Source organism: Aquarana catesbeiana, linkage group LG03 (assembly GCF_042186555.1).
Source record: "Aquarana catesbeiana isolate 2022-GZ linkage group LG03, ASM4218655v1, whole genome shotgun sequence".
Taxonomy (NCBI): domain Eukaryota; kingdom Metazoa; phylum Chordata; class Amphibia; order Anura; family Ranidae; genus Aquarana; species Aquarana catesbeiana.
This window is the reverse complement of record NC_133326.1, coordinates 191,346,047-191,364,633: the sequence shown is the minus strand read 5'-3', so window position 1 is coordinate 191,364,633 and position 18,587 is coordinate 191,346,047. Positions and strand designations below refer to the sequence as shown.

Here is an 18,587-nt window from a genome sequence, read left to right as displayed (position 1 = left end):
GGAGGTGAGGAGGCTTCCGCAAGCGCTCCTTAATGGAAGGTCTCTCTCAGAGTCTGGAGTCAATGCGAATGACAAACATGATTAACTTCTCCAGATCTGTAGGTAGGTCTCAGGCTGCTATCTCATCTTTAGTGTTATCCGAGAGACCATGAGAAAAAGCAGCCATGAGGGCCTCATTGTTCCAAGCAACCTCTGCTGCCAGAGTACGGAATTCAATGGCATAATTTGCAACAGTTCTCATACTCTGTTTGATGGACATGAGGCTCTTGGCAGCAGAGGTGGAGCGAGCATGAACGTCAAATACCCCTTTAAAGGACACCACAAACTCAGGGTAACTCAGGACAATGGGGTTTTGTATCTCCCATGGAGGGTTTGTCCAGGCCAAGGCTCTATCAGAAAGCAAAGAAATTATGAAGCTTACTTTGCTTCTGTCCATGGGGAACGCCTGGGGCAGCATCTCAAAGTATATGACAACCTGGTTGAGAAACCCTCTGCATTGAACTGGATGGCCCCAAAACAATGGGAAAGCAGAGCGGAATCAGACATACCTTTTACAGAGCTAATATTCGAGGCAAGTGCCTGCACAGAGACTGAAGCAGCAGCAGGGATGGCCTGCAACACTGGTTGTACCAGAACAGCCACAGTGGGAAGATCCAAGTGAGCAGTGCGAATCAGGAGCATCTGTAATGCTATGGCAAACTGATCCATGCGGTGGTCCTGCTCATTCAATCTGGAAAAATTATTACCACTAGATGGATTGCCTGCATCTTCTGAATTCATGGTTTTTGCCTAATGTCAGGAACCATGAATCAGACTGAGACAAAAATGCAGTAAAAATTACACTTTTTAATGTAATGGTAAAAATGGTACATATCAGTAAACATAGTCAAAACATAGCTAGGGATCAGAAGCCATTGCGGGTAGTCTGACAAGCCAGAAACCAGAGATCAGCTTAGTTAGAGGCAGAAGAACAGGATCAGGAACTAGAAGGGACGTCAGCAAAGAAAGTCTTTCACAGGAACACAGCAGAGAATCTCCAGATATGTTGACCAAGGTGAGCATGAAAGTAATGAACAAGGCAGTTTAAATAGCCAGAAGGGGCTGGCTGTAGGCAGGACTGAGGAGCAGAAAATGATCACCAGGTGAGCCACTGTGGAAACCCTGAGTGCTGACAATTATCTGACAGCTGGGCAGCCTGAGCACAGAGAAGAGAGCTGCTGAGAGCCCAGCCCTGACAGTATACGCCCACAGAACCTATGGGAGTCAATGATAGATTGTATCTCATACTCCTCATGATTCTCAACCTGAACTGGGCAAGAATGTGGTACCAAGCTGGTGAAGCGGTTGCACACCAAAGGTTTTATTAATGAAACATGGAATACGTTAGAAATACGCATGTTGAAAGGAAGATCTAAAGCGTAGGCCACTGGGTTGATCCTACGGAGAATACGGAGAGGCCCAATATACCGCAGTTCCAGTTTTAGTGAGGGAACATGGAGTTGGAGGTTACGAGATGACAGCTAGACCCTCTCTCCAACTTGATAGGAAGGCACAGGTAGGCGTCGGCAGTCAGCATGGAGTCTGTACCTATCACTTGGCACGTTGCAAGGATTCTTGGACCTGCATCCAAGTGGAACGGAGATGTTCCTCCAATGCAGGAATTCTTTGAGGAACAAAGGAAACATGCAACATGGATGGCTGGAACCCATAATTTGCCATAAACTGAGACGATCGGGAAGCGGCATTGACAGCAGTATTATGAGCAAACTTCGCCCAAGGAAAGAGATCTGACCAGTTGTTATGGTGGTCAGAAATATAGCAACGTAGAAACTGCTCCTAGGCTTGGTTGGCTCATTCTGCGGCCCCAATGGACTGCGGGTGATACGCCGAGAAGGAAAGCTGAATTCCCAACTGTGCACCAGGTGAGCCACTGTGGAAACCATGAGCGCTAACAATTACGCAACAGCTGAGCAGCCTGAGCACAGAGAAGAGTGCTGCTGAGAGCCCAGCCCTGACAAATTGTCAATATTTTTCGATAAATAGGAATGCGAGAATGTTAATTAGTGTTCCAATAGTGCTTAATGTGCAATGTCACATATAATTTATGTCAATTTGATTTAATGGGCTCCTGTATCTTGTTTTAATGATCAACATGTAAGTATTATGTTTGGAATTTCATATATGTATGTTTTATGTATTATAATGTAATTTGCAGTGTTTATGTATATTATTGATGTAAAATGAATGCAATTATCAATCAAGGTAAAATGCAAAGGTGATCAAAGGTCCTAAAATATGTCAGATAGAATGAGTCACTTCTTAATTGCTACAGTATATGGAAAGCCAAGAGCAATTTGTGGCAGAAGATGACATTGTAAATGTGTTTAAAGTCTTACAGGAAACATTACAATTTGTTATTTTAACATAGTACGAGAAATGTAATGTATGTACTAACAGGGGATTGAAAATGTACTGCCTGCTGTGGGTCCTGCAGATCACCTTCAGCATCCTACACTGTCCCCCGCACATTTTCCTTGCTGGTGAATGGGGCCAATGTCTGGCTGCCGATGCAGCCAATTAGAGTTCCCCTGTCTCTGATGCACTGTGCTGCCAGTGCGGAGAGACACAGAAGAATGCCTAGGCAGTAGGACCCCAGCTTATAATCTATGCCTCTGTAAAACTATAAGTCAGCCCATAACACTTTTTTATATCAATGTATACTTCTTCAGTATAGTTACGGTTGCTATAAATATTAAGGAAAGACCACTAAACCTCTACGATTAAACATGACATATTGTAGAATGTTAATATAGTATTAACAACTATGCTTAAAAAAGTACCCTCATCTGTTGATGATTTAAGAAATTGTTGTTAAGGTTGCATAAAGACTCCAGTCTATCCAGTTCAACATGACTGTGTGTGTGTGTTTATGTCACTACCATTTTCCATATTCCTCTACATTGTAACACATCTAAAAGTTTGTCTAAACTCCCCACTGACACCACCAATTGTGAATGGAAGTTCCACATTCTTATCACTCTTAGGCTACTTTCAGACTGGGGCAGGCTACTTTCAGACTGGGGCTCCTACAGTGCTGCAAACATGCTGCTTGCATTACTTTTTTGACCGTCCTGCAAGCGCATCGCTCCGGTGTGAAAGCCCTTGGGCTTTCACATTGGAGTGAGAGGAGAGGCTCTTTACAGGCACTATGAAGGCACTATTTTTAGCGCTATAGCACCTGTAAAGCGGCTCAGTGTGAAAGTAGCCTAGCAGTAAAGGACCTCTTACGCAGTTTAACCCTTTCATGCCTAAGCCTATTTCTGACATTTGTTGCTTACAAGTTAAAATCCGTATTTTTTGCTAGAAAATTACTTAGAACCCCCAAACATTATATATATATATCTATATATATATCTACATATATAGATATATATCTATATATTTGTAGCAAAGACCCTAGAGAATAAAATGGCGATCATTGCATTATTTTATGTCACACGGTACTTGCGCAGCGGTCTTTCAAACGCAATTTTTTGGGAAAAAAGACATTTTCATTAACTAAAAAAAAAAATAAACAGTAAAGTTAGCCCAATTGTTTTGTATAATGTGAAAGATGATGTTACGCCGAGCAAATAGATACCTAACATGTCATGCTTTAAAATTGCGTACCTTAAAATCTCCATAAGTGACCATTTAAAAAAATGTAACAGCTACCAGGTTAGAGTTACAGAGGAGGTCTTTTGCTAAAATTATTGCTCTTACTCTGACAATCACGGTGATTCCTCACATGTTAACACCGTTTACATTTGCAGGCGCGACTTATGTATGCGTTTTCTTTGCTGCACGAGTACGTGGGGATGGAGGCGCTTTTAAAAAAAATGTTTTTCTTATTTTTTTTTTTTTTTACATTGTCCCTTTAAAAAAAAAATTCTGAATACTTTTATTGCTGTCAGTGACAATGGGCAGTGACAGGTACTCTTTATAGAGGCATCGGGGGTCTAAAAAAAAACCCATATCCTTTGCACTTAAAAGTATTCAGAATGCCAAAATCTGCGTTTCTGAATACTGTCATTTTTATCTTAAATTGGTGCCATTGGGTTTCCGATGGATTCTACATCGGAAACCCTATCAAAGCCAAATCCGGCTTTGTTTGGGTCTCAGCCTAGGCGACAGACACACCGGCTGGTGGATCGGGTCTCCCGGTGGGACGGGAGGCCCGGGAAGAGCAGTGGAAGGCGTTGGGAGTGGGGGACTCCCGCTCCTTAGGATAACAGCCGAGTGCTTTTTAGACACGTCAGTAGTTATCACTAAAAAGCCAACCGCCCACTCTAAAAAACAGTACAGCTGACTCAACCCAAAATAGATATTTTAGTTACACTGTGATTGTGTTCTGAGTAGAGTATGTAAAGGTTCATAAATGAAAACCCTTTCTTATTTCTACTCTATAGTAAGTATTAATAAAGAGTATTTTTTGGATATATTGTTTTAATACATTACAGTCCTCTTAGAAAAGGTAAAACAGAGTTTTATATATTGAGCAGTGCAGCGCTGGACATACAAACAAGTGAAACCAATGAATCTAAATAATACTTAATACATCCAATGTATATAATGAAAATAGTAAAAATCCACCAATGTGTTACTATCAGTCAGTACATTTGTTAGTACCAGACTGTAAATGAATAAAAAGTTCAAATAAAGTGAAACAGTCAAAAAATAAGTGTCCAAAATAGTTTTGTGAAAAATGTGAAATCTTGATGCGATAATCCACTCAATAGTGCTGCCCGTCACCAAGTGAAAAAAGATGGAGGCTTACCAGAAAGCCTGCGACCGCCCTTATTTAGGGGGGTCAGTACAGGCTTAGTAGATCACCGCGAATATGCCGACAGAATGACGACCAATATCCCTCTTTGTTCCTTCCTGGATAGCTTGTTAATAGCAACAGGCAGGGGCGGAAGTATAGGGGTCGCAAAAGTCGCCATTGCGACTGGGCCCCATGCTGCAAGAGGGGGCCCGTGTGCCCCCCTCTTCCCGAGTGGTGGCTGCATATGGGACCGAGTTCCCTGATCCTCAGCCGATGCATAAATCATTCGGCAGTGCAGGAGCTCGGTCACAAAGTGAAAGTAAGTGAGACGTGTCTAGCACACTGTGTGCTGTGCTCTCTGCCTCCCCCTACAGTGCAGTACCCGGCATGGAGAGTTTAAAGTACAGGGCTGCAGCTGCAGATTTTTAAAAAGGCGATCTATATATGTTTTTATGCATGTGTGTGTGCTTATATGTGTGTGTCTGCATGTTTGGGTGTGTGCATGTGTGTGTGTGTTTTATATGTGTGTGTGCGTTTATTTGTGTGTATGTGTATGTTTACTTGTGTGTGCGCATGGGTGTGCATGTGTATAGAGTTATATGTGTATGTGCATGTTTGCTCGTGTGTGCGTTTATGTGTGTGCGTTTGTGTGTGCATGTTTTTTTATGTATATGTGTGTATTTGCATACGTGTGTGTTTATATGCGTGTATGTATACACATTACTTGTAATTCTGACCCCCTTTTTCTTTAAGATCAGAACAGATTTTTTTAGGGTGGGTTCATAATACCAACAAGAAAATACCATTCCTCTGAAAAGCGATGCAGATCGCTTTTCAGAGGCATTTGACAGGCAGTGAAGAGGCAATATGTTGCACCTTGACTAAAATGTTGAAGAAATGTTGAGAAACACTGATACAGAGAAACTGATCTCTCCATTCTCCTCCTGCAGCTGCTGAAAGGAGATGAGAAGTAGGGGAAATGGAAAGATCAGTTCCTCTATATGCAGTCGCACCCACCACGCCTCCTATGTAGCTTCTTTCTGCTGCCCCCGTGTGCTCTCCAGCCCCCCTGTACTTTTTCCTGCCCCCCCCCGCTCCCTCCTAGCCCCTCCCCTTGTCCCCACAGCTCAGCAGAGTTCCCCCCTCCCCTCACCTGCCAGCTGCTGTAGGGTATCTGCATGGAGAGTCAGTGATCCATACCGATCACGGACTCAATCCATTCATAACTGAAACATAGTAAACTGTATTTACTATGCTTCAGTTTGCGAATAAAGGGGCAGCTCTATACATAGCTATTCCTGTCCATTCATTCTGTGCAGCTGAGGCTGTGCTCTCAATCTCCTTTCTCGTTCTCAAAGGTGAAACATCAGAGGTCTGCTTAGACCCCTGATATCTCACCAAAGCCCCCCAACTCTTAAAAAAAAAATTAAAATATTTTTTATAAAATAATATTGTAAAACAATAAATAAATGGTAGAAAAATACAATAAAAATTAAAAAAACAGACGCCAGTGGCAGAACTACCAGGGTCACAAACATCACACTTGCAACCGGGCCTTGGCATTTACGCCATCGGCTCGGAGGGAAGGGCCCCAGCTGGGGGTCAGGGAGGCCCTTCTTGATTTCTTGCACCGGGGCCCTGAAGGTTCTAGTTACGCCACTGGCAACAGGGGACACTCAGGAACACCGTAGTGATAAGATGATTCCAGCGATAAGTACTGAGTATACAGCCGGAGCTCTGAGTCCGCTATGCCAGCCCGGGACGGAGCACTGAGGAGGAACACACTCTTGGTACAGAGTGTGTTCCTCCTCAGTGCTCAGTCCCTGGAATCATCTTATGACCATGGTGTTCCTGAGTGTCCCCCGTTGCTATTAACAAGCTATTCAGGAAGGAACAAAGAGGGATATTGGTCGTCATTCTGTCGGCATATTCGCGGTGATCTACTAAGCCTGTACTGACCCTCCTGAGCATCGGGGGTCTAAAAAAAACCCATATCCCTCCTTTGCACTTAAAAGTATTCAGAATGCCAAAATCTGCGTTTCTGAATACTGTAATTTTTATCTTAAATCGGCGCCATTGGGTTTCCGATGGATTCTACATCGGAAACCCTATCAAAGCCAAATCCGGCTTTGTTTGGGTCTCAGCCTAGGCGACAGACACACCGGCTGGTGGATTGGGTCTCCCGGTGGGACGGGAGGCCCGGGAAGAGCAGTGGAAGGCGGCGGGAGTGGGGGACTCCCGCTCCTTAGGATAACAGCCGAGTGCTTTTTAGACACGTCAGTAGTTATCACTAAAAAGCCAACCGCCCACTCTAAAAAACAGTACAGTTGACTCAACCCAAAATAGATATTTTAGTTACACTGTGATTGTGTTCTGAGTAGAGTATGTAAAGGTTCATAAATGAAAACCCTTTCTTATTTCTACTCTATAGTAAGTATTAATAAAAAGTATTTTTTGGATATATTGTTTTAATACATTACAGTCCTCTTAGAATAGGTAAAACAGAGTTTTATATATTGAGCAGTGCAGCGCTGGACATACAAACAAGTGAAACCAATGAATCTAAATAATACTTAATACATCCAATGTATATAATGAAAATAGTAAAAATCCACCAATGTGTTACTATCAGTCAGTACATTTGTTAGTACCAAACTGTAAATGAATAAAAAGTTCAAATAAAGTGAAACAGTCAAAAAATAAGTGTCCAAAATAGTTATGTGAAAAATGTACTAATAATTCTAAATAATACTGATAATCCACTCGATATTGCTGCCCGTCACCAAGTGAAAAAGATGGAGGCTTACCAGAAAGCCTGCGACCGCCCTTACTCAGGGGGGGTCAGTACAGGCTTAGTAGATCACCGTGAATATGCCGACAGAATGACGACCAATATCCCTCTTTGTTCCTTCCTGGATAGCTTGTTAATAGCAACAGGGGACACTCAGGAACACCGTGGTCATAAGATGATTCCAGCGATAAGTACTGAGTATACAGCCGGAGCTCTGAGTCTGCTATGTCAGCCCGGGACGGAGCACTGAGGAGGAACACACTCTCGGTACAGAGTGTGTTCCACCTCAGTGCTCCGTCCCTGGAATCATCTTATGACCACGGTGTTCCTGAGTGTCCCCTGTTGCTATTAACAAGCTATCCAGAAAGGAACAAAGAGGGATATTGGTCGTCATTCTGTCTGCATATTCGCGGTGATCTACTAAGCCTGTACTGACCCCCCTGAGTAAGGGCGGTCGCAGGCTTTCTGGTAAGCCTCCATCTTTTTCACTTGGTGATGGGCAGCACTATCGAGTGGATTATCGCATCAAGATTTCACATTTTTCACATAACTATTTTGGACACTTATTTTTTGACTGTTTCACTTTATTTGAACTTTTTATTAATTTACAGTCTGGTACTAACAAATGTACTGACTGATAGTAACACATTGGTGGATTTTTACTATTTTCATATTTTATATTGGATGTATTAAGTATTATTTAGATGCATTGGTTTCACTTGTTTGTATGTCCAGCGCTGCACTGCTCAATATATATATGTTTATCTTGCCCTTGTATCGGGGTTATAGTGCTAAGCAGCAGGACTCCTATCACTGTGTTTTTTTGTTTTTATAAAATCTCACATTTTCAGTTTTATTTTTTACACCTAGCGCAAAATTTCTTTTTTATTTAAAACAGAGTTTTGCTAAATGTTAATCCTTCAGGAAAACCTGTTTGATTTTTAGCACTAAAGGATTTCACTAAATCAATCATTAAAGCGGAGGTCCACCCAAAAAAAATCAAAAGCCAGCAGCTACACATACTGCAGCTGCTGGCTTTTAATAATTGGACACTTACCTGTCCTGGAGTCCAGCAATGTTTCCATCTGCTGTCGGGTGCTGCCGCCGCCATTGCGGCTAAGGGAACCCGGCAGTGTAGCATTACGGCTTCACACTGGGAACCCTACTGCACATGCGCTAGGCCCTGCTCCTATCTCCTACTGGCCCGGCGACAGTGGGAGGAGGAGGTAGCCCCACGGTGAAGTAATGTGCCGCGGTGCGGACTCCCGGGAGTGGGAACAGGACACCTGTCAAAGACAGGTATCCTGTCCCCCCTCCCCCCAAAAGGTGCCAATTGTGGCACCGGAGGGGGAGAGGAGACAAATGAGCGGAAGTTCCACTTTTGGCTGGAACTCCGCTTTAAGAAAATGCCAAACTGCGCTCTATGACTTGGCATCATTTTCTATCTGTAAAGCCGCGTACACACGAGCGGAATGTCGGACAGAAAAAGTCCGACAGAAGCTTTTCATCGTCTATTCCGATCGTGTGTATGCCTCATCGGATTTTTTTTTCGAAACTTCTGACGGACATAGAAATGGAACATGTTCTAAATATTTCCGACAGAACCAATTCCCATCGGGAAAACCACTCATCTGTATGCTGTTCCGACGGACCAAAAACGACGCATGCTCTGAAGCAAGTATGAGACGGAAGCTATTGACTACTGGCTATTGAACTTCCTTTTTCTAGTCCCGTCGTAAGTCTTGTACGTCACTTTCGTACGTTCTTGGCGGTCGAACTTTGGTCGGACTTTGGTTTGACTGTGTGTAGGCAAGACCACTTGAATGGAATTCCGTCTGAGTTTAGTCAGAGAAACCTTTGGAGTTTATTCCGATGGCAAAACCGGTCGTGTGTATGCGGCATTATAGCCTGCCTAAAGCATGACGTGGAGATTTCTCTATACGCTATGCGTAATCCATGTCTCCTGTGCTAATAGGCGTCCTTTCAGCCTTCTGGTATATTGCATCTTAGTACAACCCTGTTTCCCGAGTAAAACAGACATAACCACCATCCTCACATCTGTAGCTCCACCGACAGCCCTGTGTCCATGGGCATTCCGTTTATTCATAGTACATTGCATAGTCAAAACAATAGAGCTTGGTAGCTTCACAATCAGCCAATCAAGCACAGGCAAACAGGAGGAGTTATACAAATCTCAACCAATGAACAGTAACTAGGGGAGTGTATGGGCGTGTCCATGCAGGGCAGTGTTGCCAACCATCAGTATTTTTACTGGCGGCCAGTAAAAAACAGGCAATAGGCCAGTAAATGCCAGTAAAAAGAAAAGGTTGCCAGTAAAAAATATGGCTGACACGCTCGGCCCGGAGCCAGCCAAGACCATACGAGTGCCTGTTACAGTGTGTTCGGGCGGCTCTGGTGGAGGCGGTGCCTGAGCATGTCCTGGGATGTCATGGTGCAAGGGAGCCATGCAGAGCGGCCAGAGCCTTGTGTGTGGGTCTGCACATTGAGAGCAAAGCAGGCCAGGAGCGGGACCATCAGTGATGTTTGGACTGGAGGGACCACCTGGCTTGGAGAGAGACTGTCACTGTGACTCAGGAGGGGACGTGTCCTGTCGGTAATCTGTAGTGCTGAACACTGCTGTCAGTATCACTGTGAGAGTAAATTTCATGTGTGTGCCGCCCATTCTAATTTCTTGCCCTCCTGAGTCCTGTCCCTGAGCTATTTACTTACTATTTCGAAAATAAAATAAGAAATATGTTTTTTGCCTTATTATCTACCTTAAATCACACTGCTAATCACATATTGTACTTGTTTGTAGCCTAAATAGTAAAATTTGTACTTAAAACTTTAAATTTGGAAACTTTTGGAAATCCCAGTAAAAACTTGGCTGTGCAAGTAAATTTTGGGTGTCGTGTCAGTAAATTTCAGTCTGTTAGGTTGGCAACACTGATGCAGGGCAGTGTGTATGATTCCCTGCCCCTTGTACCTCTAAGTTGTGCTCTCCAGTAAGACAAAGAAAGCCACATGGCTGGCCTAAGAACCCATGAAAACTGCCCCGACCAAACGCACACAAACACTACCGTTTTTACCATTGGCGTGAATCCTTATTCTGCATTGTTCAGAGAACAACACATACCCGGATTATTCTGCCATTCCTGCTGATGGGAGATTATCTGAAGGGACACGCCATAGCCACCCCATGTGCTGATCAGACACATGAGAGACATGAGCATACATCCCCCCATAAACAATAATGTCTTTACAGAGTGAACACATCCCCCCCAGACGATTGTCTGTGCATTGCACAGGAGTGCTTCGCTGGCGGACATATCCCCACTCTGCAAACACTTCTCCGAAACTTACTGGGTTCTTTTCACTACCAAAACGGATCTCAACTGGCGTCAGTCTGCCCCAGCCTGCTCTGTAGAGCAGACTGCAGGAGAACTAATACTGGGAGACACTGTGACAAAACATATTAAATACTGTATTTATTGGCGTATAACACTCACTTTTTCACCCTAAAAATTGGGTGCAAATAGCACGTGCGTGTTATACGCCAATACTTCTATTTTAGATGCCTCGGAGGGGACAGGGAGGGGGGCGGGATAAGCGCTGTCAGATTACATACAGTGTAATCTCCTGTTTACTTGGTGGCCTCTGTAATAGGAAGTCCCGTCTCCTGGGCCACCATTGGACGACTGTTCTGTCTATCATAGGAGATTCTCACTGTATATAATCTTTCGACACTCGTCCCGCCCCCCTCCTTGTCCCCTCTAGGCTGCAAATGGGCATCGATCAGGCTGCATTGATGGCAATGGTGAGGCTGCTGCATTGATGTGGACTGATGAGGTCGCATTGATGGCACTTGTGAGACTGCAGATGGGCATTGATGGGGCTGCATTGGTGGCAATGATGAGACTGCAGATGGGCACTGACCCTTATTTTGCTTCAAAGTTCCTTATTTAAAATTAAATTTTTTTTCCCTGAAACTTCCCTCTTAAAATTAATGTGCGTGTTATACACCTGTGCGTGTTATACGCCGATAAATACGGTATATCTTAATAAAATTTCCACAACAAGCACCAGTGTTTTTATGTAATGGTCAATATTGCATACAATATAACTGTCTGGTTTATTTAGGTTTGGCATATGCCCTGCTAACAAATGTACCACCAGGGTATGGACTGTATGCAGCATTTTTTCCAGTTGTGGTTTATTTCTTCTTTGGAACTTCTAGACATATTTCTGCTGGTGAGTATTATTTCACATTTTCCTGTTTAGATATACAGTATGAGTAATATATTTTTACGTTAAACATAATATGCTGGATACAAACCTTGTCTCTGTTAAGGGCTAAACTACATGGGCAATTTTTAGCTATGTAATTGCATTACTAACCCCCCCCTCTATTTTGGAGCACACTGCTTTCAGTGGGGTTGGCTACATGGGAACTTAATGTAACCTCATGTATATTTGCAGGGTTTTAACAAGCAATGCACTGTTGATGGGTCCTACATCATTTAGCCAAAGCCTGAAGAAAGTTTATTTGCATAGATTTCCTAGAAAGCACCAATATTTCATACTTCCTTTAGTTTTCTTAGCACATGCAAAGCCTAAGCGTTTTTAGTTTTGAGTGGTGAGAGTTTAAAACCTCTCTCAGTTTTTCTCTGCTGTCTGTGTTCAAACTGAGGAAATGTACACTCTCAATATGTCACCATGATGGAAATTAAGGGAAAAATGGCAAGTTTAAGTTGTCACTGAAACAGGGAGAGGGGAAATCTCCCAAATGGCCCACAGCCATACACTAGTAGAATTTTTAAATTGTTAATTTTAGTATGTCCATTTCATTTTCAAATCATTAGTAGAGTCAGATTGATGTTTGATGCTGACCGCAGTGACAAGAGTATCAAAACATTTTTCTTGAACGAACACATTTTTTAACAACATATGCTTTTTTATTTGGTAAGGTCCATTTGTTCTGAAATTGAATGTTAAAAGCAATTGAAATTTTAAAGCACTTTTGAACAAAACTCAGCAAGTAATTAAATGTATTTGTAATTTTGTATGAATGTTCACACTGTTGTTTGTAAGAATGTTCCCTTGAAAATCTACAATCAATGGCCAGCTTAACATGAGCTTTCCCCTACTTTGGAAAAGTTTTATCTCACTTCCTGCACTGTCTACAAGACAAAAGTGAAGGGAAAACTGGCACACAGATGGCAAAAAAAGAAAAAAGAAGAGGTTTTAACCATTTCTTTCGTTATCCAAAATTTAAAAAAAAAATGTTTTTGACTTTAGATCCACTTTAATTGTTGTTGGCACAAGACCACCATGTACGAGCAACATCAATCTCAAGCTTCCTTCCTGTTGCTTATTTTAAAGAAGTATATACTGTATGTTCTTGTTTATTTTGCCCTTTTGTATTCCGTCTCTAATGCAAAAAAGTAGAATATAGAGAGCTCTAATGCACCAAGAACAGCCATAATAAGGCAGCACTGTGGTTAAAATAATGAGATACCTTTGTTTTAAAAATATGGTTCAAGATGTCAGGACTATATCTTTAATCCTAATCATTAATAAACTTTGTCCTAATCATAATCCAAAACAGTCTTATCACAAGTAAATACAGGGGGTATAGCAAAGAATCACCCTCTTTAAAATAATAACATTTTGTTGCTTTGCAGTCTGAAATGAAGACAGACACTTTTTTTTGTTTTGTCCAGCTGTATTTACTTAGTGTAACTTATAACATCCAAGTGAAAGATGTAACACCAAAATGTCAGAAAAAATAAACAAAAATTCAAAAACTGAATCACTTAGTTGGAAAAAGAATCACCCCCTCCTAAAAATGACTTAATCGGGTGTAGCTAATCACCTTCTCAATGGCACGCAAAGCCATTTGACTTTCAGCTGTGATCAGCTGTGGTTATTTTGATTAGCTCAGCATGAAAAGAGCCTTCCTTGAGCATTTCAATCCCTGGTGGTGCAACTGAAGCAAACAATCAACTATATGTGGCAAGGCACTGTGAAAAGATCTTGGTGATAAAATTGTGAACATGCACAAGTCAGGAGATCCAAAAAAATTCAAAAGCTTTATCAATGCCTAGAAGCACAGTGAAGTCTATTATTAAGAAGTGGAAGGTATTTGGTATAATACACACCCTCCCTGGATCAGGACGTTGCTCCAAACTGGATGAAAGAGCCAGGAGAAACTGGTCAGAGAGGCTACCAAGAGGCCTACAGAAACTCTGAAGCAGTTGCAGGAGTTTATGACAAAGCGTGGTCATTGTGTGCATGTGACATTAATATCACAAATTCTCCACAAATGTGGCTTGTATGGGAGGGTTGCAAGCAAAAAGCCAATCCTCATGAAAGGCCACAAGCAGTCATGACTGAGCTTTGCCAAAACGCAGCTTAAAGTTTCTGAGGCCATGTGGAAAAAGGTGTTATAGTCAGATGAGACTAAAGTTGAATTATTTGGCCTCAACATCAAACGATATGTCTGGCGGGAATCCAATACAACTCGCCATCCAAATAACACCATTCCTACAGTAAAGTATGGAGGTGGTAATATCCTGTTATGGGGGTGTTTCTCTGCAGCAGGGACTGGAGCACTTGTCAAGATAGAAGGAAAAATGGATGGGGCAAAATGCAATAAAAATTCTTGAGGAAAATCTATTTCTCTCAATTTTCCAGAAAATTGTCAATGGGAAGAAGGTTTACCTTCCAACATGACAATGACCTAAAGCACACAGAAAAAATGACCACACAATGCTTGAAGAAGATAAAGGTGAATATCCTTGCATGGCCTAGTCAGAGCCCAGACTTAAACCCCCATTGAAAATCTGTGGAATGACTAGAAGACTGCAGCCAAAAAACGGTCACCATCAAATTTAACTGAATTTGAGCAGTCCTGCAAAGAAGCGTGGGCAAATATTGCAAAGTCTAGATGTGCAAAGTTAGTAGAGACATATCCCAACATACTAAAGGCTGTAATTGAATCAAATGGTTTTTCAACATACTGACATAAGGGGGTGATTCTTTTTCCAACTTAGTGATTTTGTTTTTGATTTTTTTTTCTGACATGTTGGTGTCATATCATTGGATAAGTTGCACAGCAGTAAATACAGCTGGATAAAACAAAAACTGTGGCTGACTTCATTTCAGGCTGCAAAAGCAACAAAATGTCATTATTTTAAAGGAGAGTGATTCTTTTCTATACCCACTGTAATTATAAATGACACACAATTATTTAACACTGTCTGTATTTGGAGATGCTCACCAGAACCCATAAAGCTGGCAAACTGGCATGAGCAGCTGTGCTCGTGCAGACGTTGCATTACCCATAGGCATGAAAGGGTTGCCTGCATGCAGAACCTGCATAAAGACATGGCCCATTCATGGACTACAGGTATAAGTGCCTGTGTTAATGAGGTCTTACAAAGACAACTGGTGTGCAGTGACTAAGTTTAGCCAATGAAAAATCAAATGTTCGCAACTTGAATTTGCAATTGTATTTTCCAATTCAGCTAAGTTCAAGATAATTTGTTGTGAAATCTCATTGTGATTGTTCTAAAAAAAGATCCAAATAAATTAATTCATATAAGAATACTTGGAAAAGCAGCTGTTCAATGTTTAATTTGCTTGTGTTTTATGAATGTAGAATCCTGCATAACACTTCCTTTGGCAATTATTTGGATTGTACAATCAGATGTGCAGAAAATCTTAAAATCCTTCCACAGAGTGGTTATCATATGCAGTTTATTTTTCATGCTGTGTCAGGTGACTTTGCATACAAATATGTTGCAATCTGTAAATTGAATAGTAGTAGATTTGTTGTTACTGTGGGTTACTGCTCATCGATGTGCTTTGTATTTTGCTGCTAAAAAACGCATTCAACTTTAATCTCCAAACTGCCTAAATCACTGATGTTTTTCTGTGTAGGTCCCTTTCCTGTCACATGCCTAATGGTTGGCTCAGTGGTGACCAATCTTGTAGGCAGTGCATCCACGAGCGCTGGCAATTCTACTCTAGGCAACAGCACAGATGAAAATTATATAAATGAACAAAAAGTTATGGTGGCAGCATCTTTAACTTTTCTTGTTGGAATAGTACAGGTTTGTTTTGTCCATTGTTAAGAAAGCTCAAACTTTGCAAAAATATTTCCAAACAAACTTTTCTGACAACTTTTTTTTTTCTTTCTTCGATATAGTTGGTTTTGGGGTTCCTTCAGTTTGGTTTTATTGTTATATATTTGTCAGAGCCATTAATTAATGGATTTACAACTGCTGCAGCCATTGAAGTTGTGATATCTCAACTAAAATATGTTTTTGGATTAAAAATTCCTGCTTTCAATGGACCAATTGCCAATTTTAGGGTAAGTATTAATTTTCATGATTCATAATTCAACAACATTTACAATACAAAGATTTACATACATTGCAGATTTTAGAACACTCATAAAGATATATACCCCCATTAGAAATTTTGTAAAATTTTAATATTTCCACAGTTTCAAACAAAATCATGGGATTTTGGAGAAATTTTACTATTTGGTGAATTGCATTTGAATCAATAGGGAAAGTAAAGTTATAGTGGTTGTAACCCTTAAAACGCCCTTCACTGGCAGCCCCTCTCCTTTATCTGGCAATAACTCACTCTGTAAGAGTTTGTTTAAAAAGATGCCTCTAAATACCTTTTTCTGTTATCTTCAGGCTGGTCATGTGACTCCCGGCTGCTCTGCTACTACGATCCAGGGCGACAGCGGGAGGTGCTGAGATCTCCCTCTGACATCGGCCGGTAGTCATGTGACCACCCCGTTGGCTGCTCTGCACCTCCCACTGTAGCCTTGGATTGTAGTAGCAGAGCGGCCGGGAGTCAAGTGACCAGCCTGAAGGTAACTGGAAAAAGGTATTAAGAAGCATCTATTTAAACAAACACTTACAGTGAGCTATTGCCAGATAAAGGAGAGGGGCTGACATACAGGGAGGGAGGGGGTGAGGAGGACAGAGGAGAGCTGCGGATGATCAGCCAGGTTTTTTGCTGTTTAGAGAGGGGCTGATTAGACAGCACAAGCACTGTGCTGTTTAATCTGCTATAAGGGAACAGGATCTCTTTTATTTTATTTTTTAGGGTTGCAAACACTTTAAAGTGTTTTTTTTGGTGATTCATAGGTGCAATGGGCTTTAAAAAAAAAAAAATATTGGTGGTACTAGAAGCTCCTTTCAATTATCTCGTACCAGTTCCTGTGCCAAAAGTCATTAATCTCATTAAAAATGTACTGACGCTATATACTGTAAATAGTAATCAAATACACCAAAATTAAAAAGATACAAACAAATCAAATTAAATAAGCTAAATGACCCTAAATATACCCCCACCCCAAAAAAGATAAAATAAATAACACCCTCCAAAGAAAATTTTTTAGAGAAGATTGTTGTTTAAACTTCTCAATATATGAAATGTAGAATTTCCACACCGGGCACACATTTACAGATAAGATAAGATAAGATAAGATAAGATAAAATAAGATTTATTGTCATTGTAAAACAAATCACAATGAAATTACATTTCTGCTCCATACATTATTCATACATAACAATTTTCAACCATGCGTTTACCACATAGGATTTAATTATACCAAAAAGTGTATAATATATATAAATATATAAAATTGTCCCCATATTATAAAGGTATAAAAAGTGCCCTCATATTAAAGAAAAAAAAGAGACAGCTTAATCAGTAATTTTGCAGTGCATTCATTCAGCTTATCCCTATTTTCCGCAATCAAATGAATATATAATGCAATTAGAGCATTTGATGGTCAATCTAAAATTCACATCTGTCTCTGTTAATTACAATGACTGAATAAATACTGCAGAAAATAATGCAGAATGTAATTTATGGGTATATTATATTCATTACCATGAAAGTATTTCCTAAAGTTTTGGTGATTGTTCTTAAATATTGTCAATAGGTACGGTTTTAGTTATTTATTTTTTCAGTTTAAATTCATATTTCTACATATTTGTTTTATTTATTGCTATTCTGTATTTGTTTTAGGTGCTTCAAGCAATTTTTGATAATTTACGAATTACAAATATCGCATCTCTAATTATTTCCATTGTTGTAATGGTTGTAGTTTATATTGTGAAAGAATTCAATGATTATTTTAAAGCAAAAATGCCTGTTCCTATTCCAATTGAAATCATACTGGTGAGTATCAGATTTTCCTACCACACCCTATCATTACAAACATGTCTCTCAAATTTTTTTTTTTCAGTAATTCTCAATGGGCAAAAGGAAATAAAAAAGTAAGTCATTAAAGTTAAAATAAAATATTTGTTGGGCTTTACTCATGCATTTAGGGTTGTCCAGCCATACAGACCAGAATTTTTTGAACTGGGATGTAAACAAATTTTTAGTTGCTAGCAGTCTCTCCATGGTATTGGTGAATTAGGGTTAATGACATGTCTCTAATAGTAGGTGTGTCAGGGGATTTCCTAAGTTTAGTGATATGAAGTTTGGCCACCAGGAAAAGATGGATAAGTACCACCCTAAAATGGGAAGGAACTTGATCAATCCATAAATGTAAAATTGCAAGGGAAGGAAGAGTTCTATTTTTATTCCTACAAGGTCAGACGCTAAAGAATAAAAATGTATTCCAATACGAGTGCAGAGATTTACACATCCACAGAGCATGAAATATAGAGCCAGTATCCCCACATAGCCTCCAGCATTGGTCTCTCATATTTCTTAAAGGAACAATTTACATAGGAATGGATAATAATAAAGGGGAAAAGTTTGAAACATTAAGGGGGTAGTAAACTCTGTTCTACCACTTGTGCATACAGGCAAGCCTATAGTAAGATTTACCTGTAGGTACTGTGAACATCTCCTAAACTTGCACAGTTTAGGAGATATTCGGAGTGAGTACAGCTGGTGATGTTACTAGCGTATGCACTCTGAAGGTCTGGCATACCGTGCCAGACC

At 40.7% G+C, this 18,587-nt stretch overlaps 1 protein-coding gene across 1 annotated transcript in view; it reads left to right on the top strand.

Annotated features, from left to right (window-relative positions):
- The window catches only part of LOC141131882 (chloride anion exchanger-like), a 119,294-nt gene that overhangs the window by 20,151 nt on the left and 80,556 nt on the right, over positions 1–18,587 (top strand). Inside the window, exons 4-7 of the mRNA XM_073619672.1 lie at positions 11,736–11,846; positions 15,540–15,712; positions 15,808–15,972; positions 17,658–17,810. Of these exons, the coding sequence (XP_073475773.1) occupies positions 11,736–11,846; positions 15,540–15,712; positions 15,808–15,972; positions 17,658–17,810 (602 nt within the window). The remainder of the gene's footprint in view (positions 1–11,735; positions 11,847–15,539; positions 15,713–15,807; positions 15,973–17,657; positions 17,811–18,587) is intronic.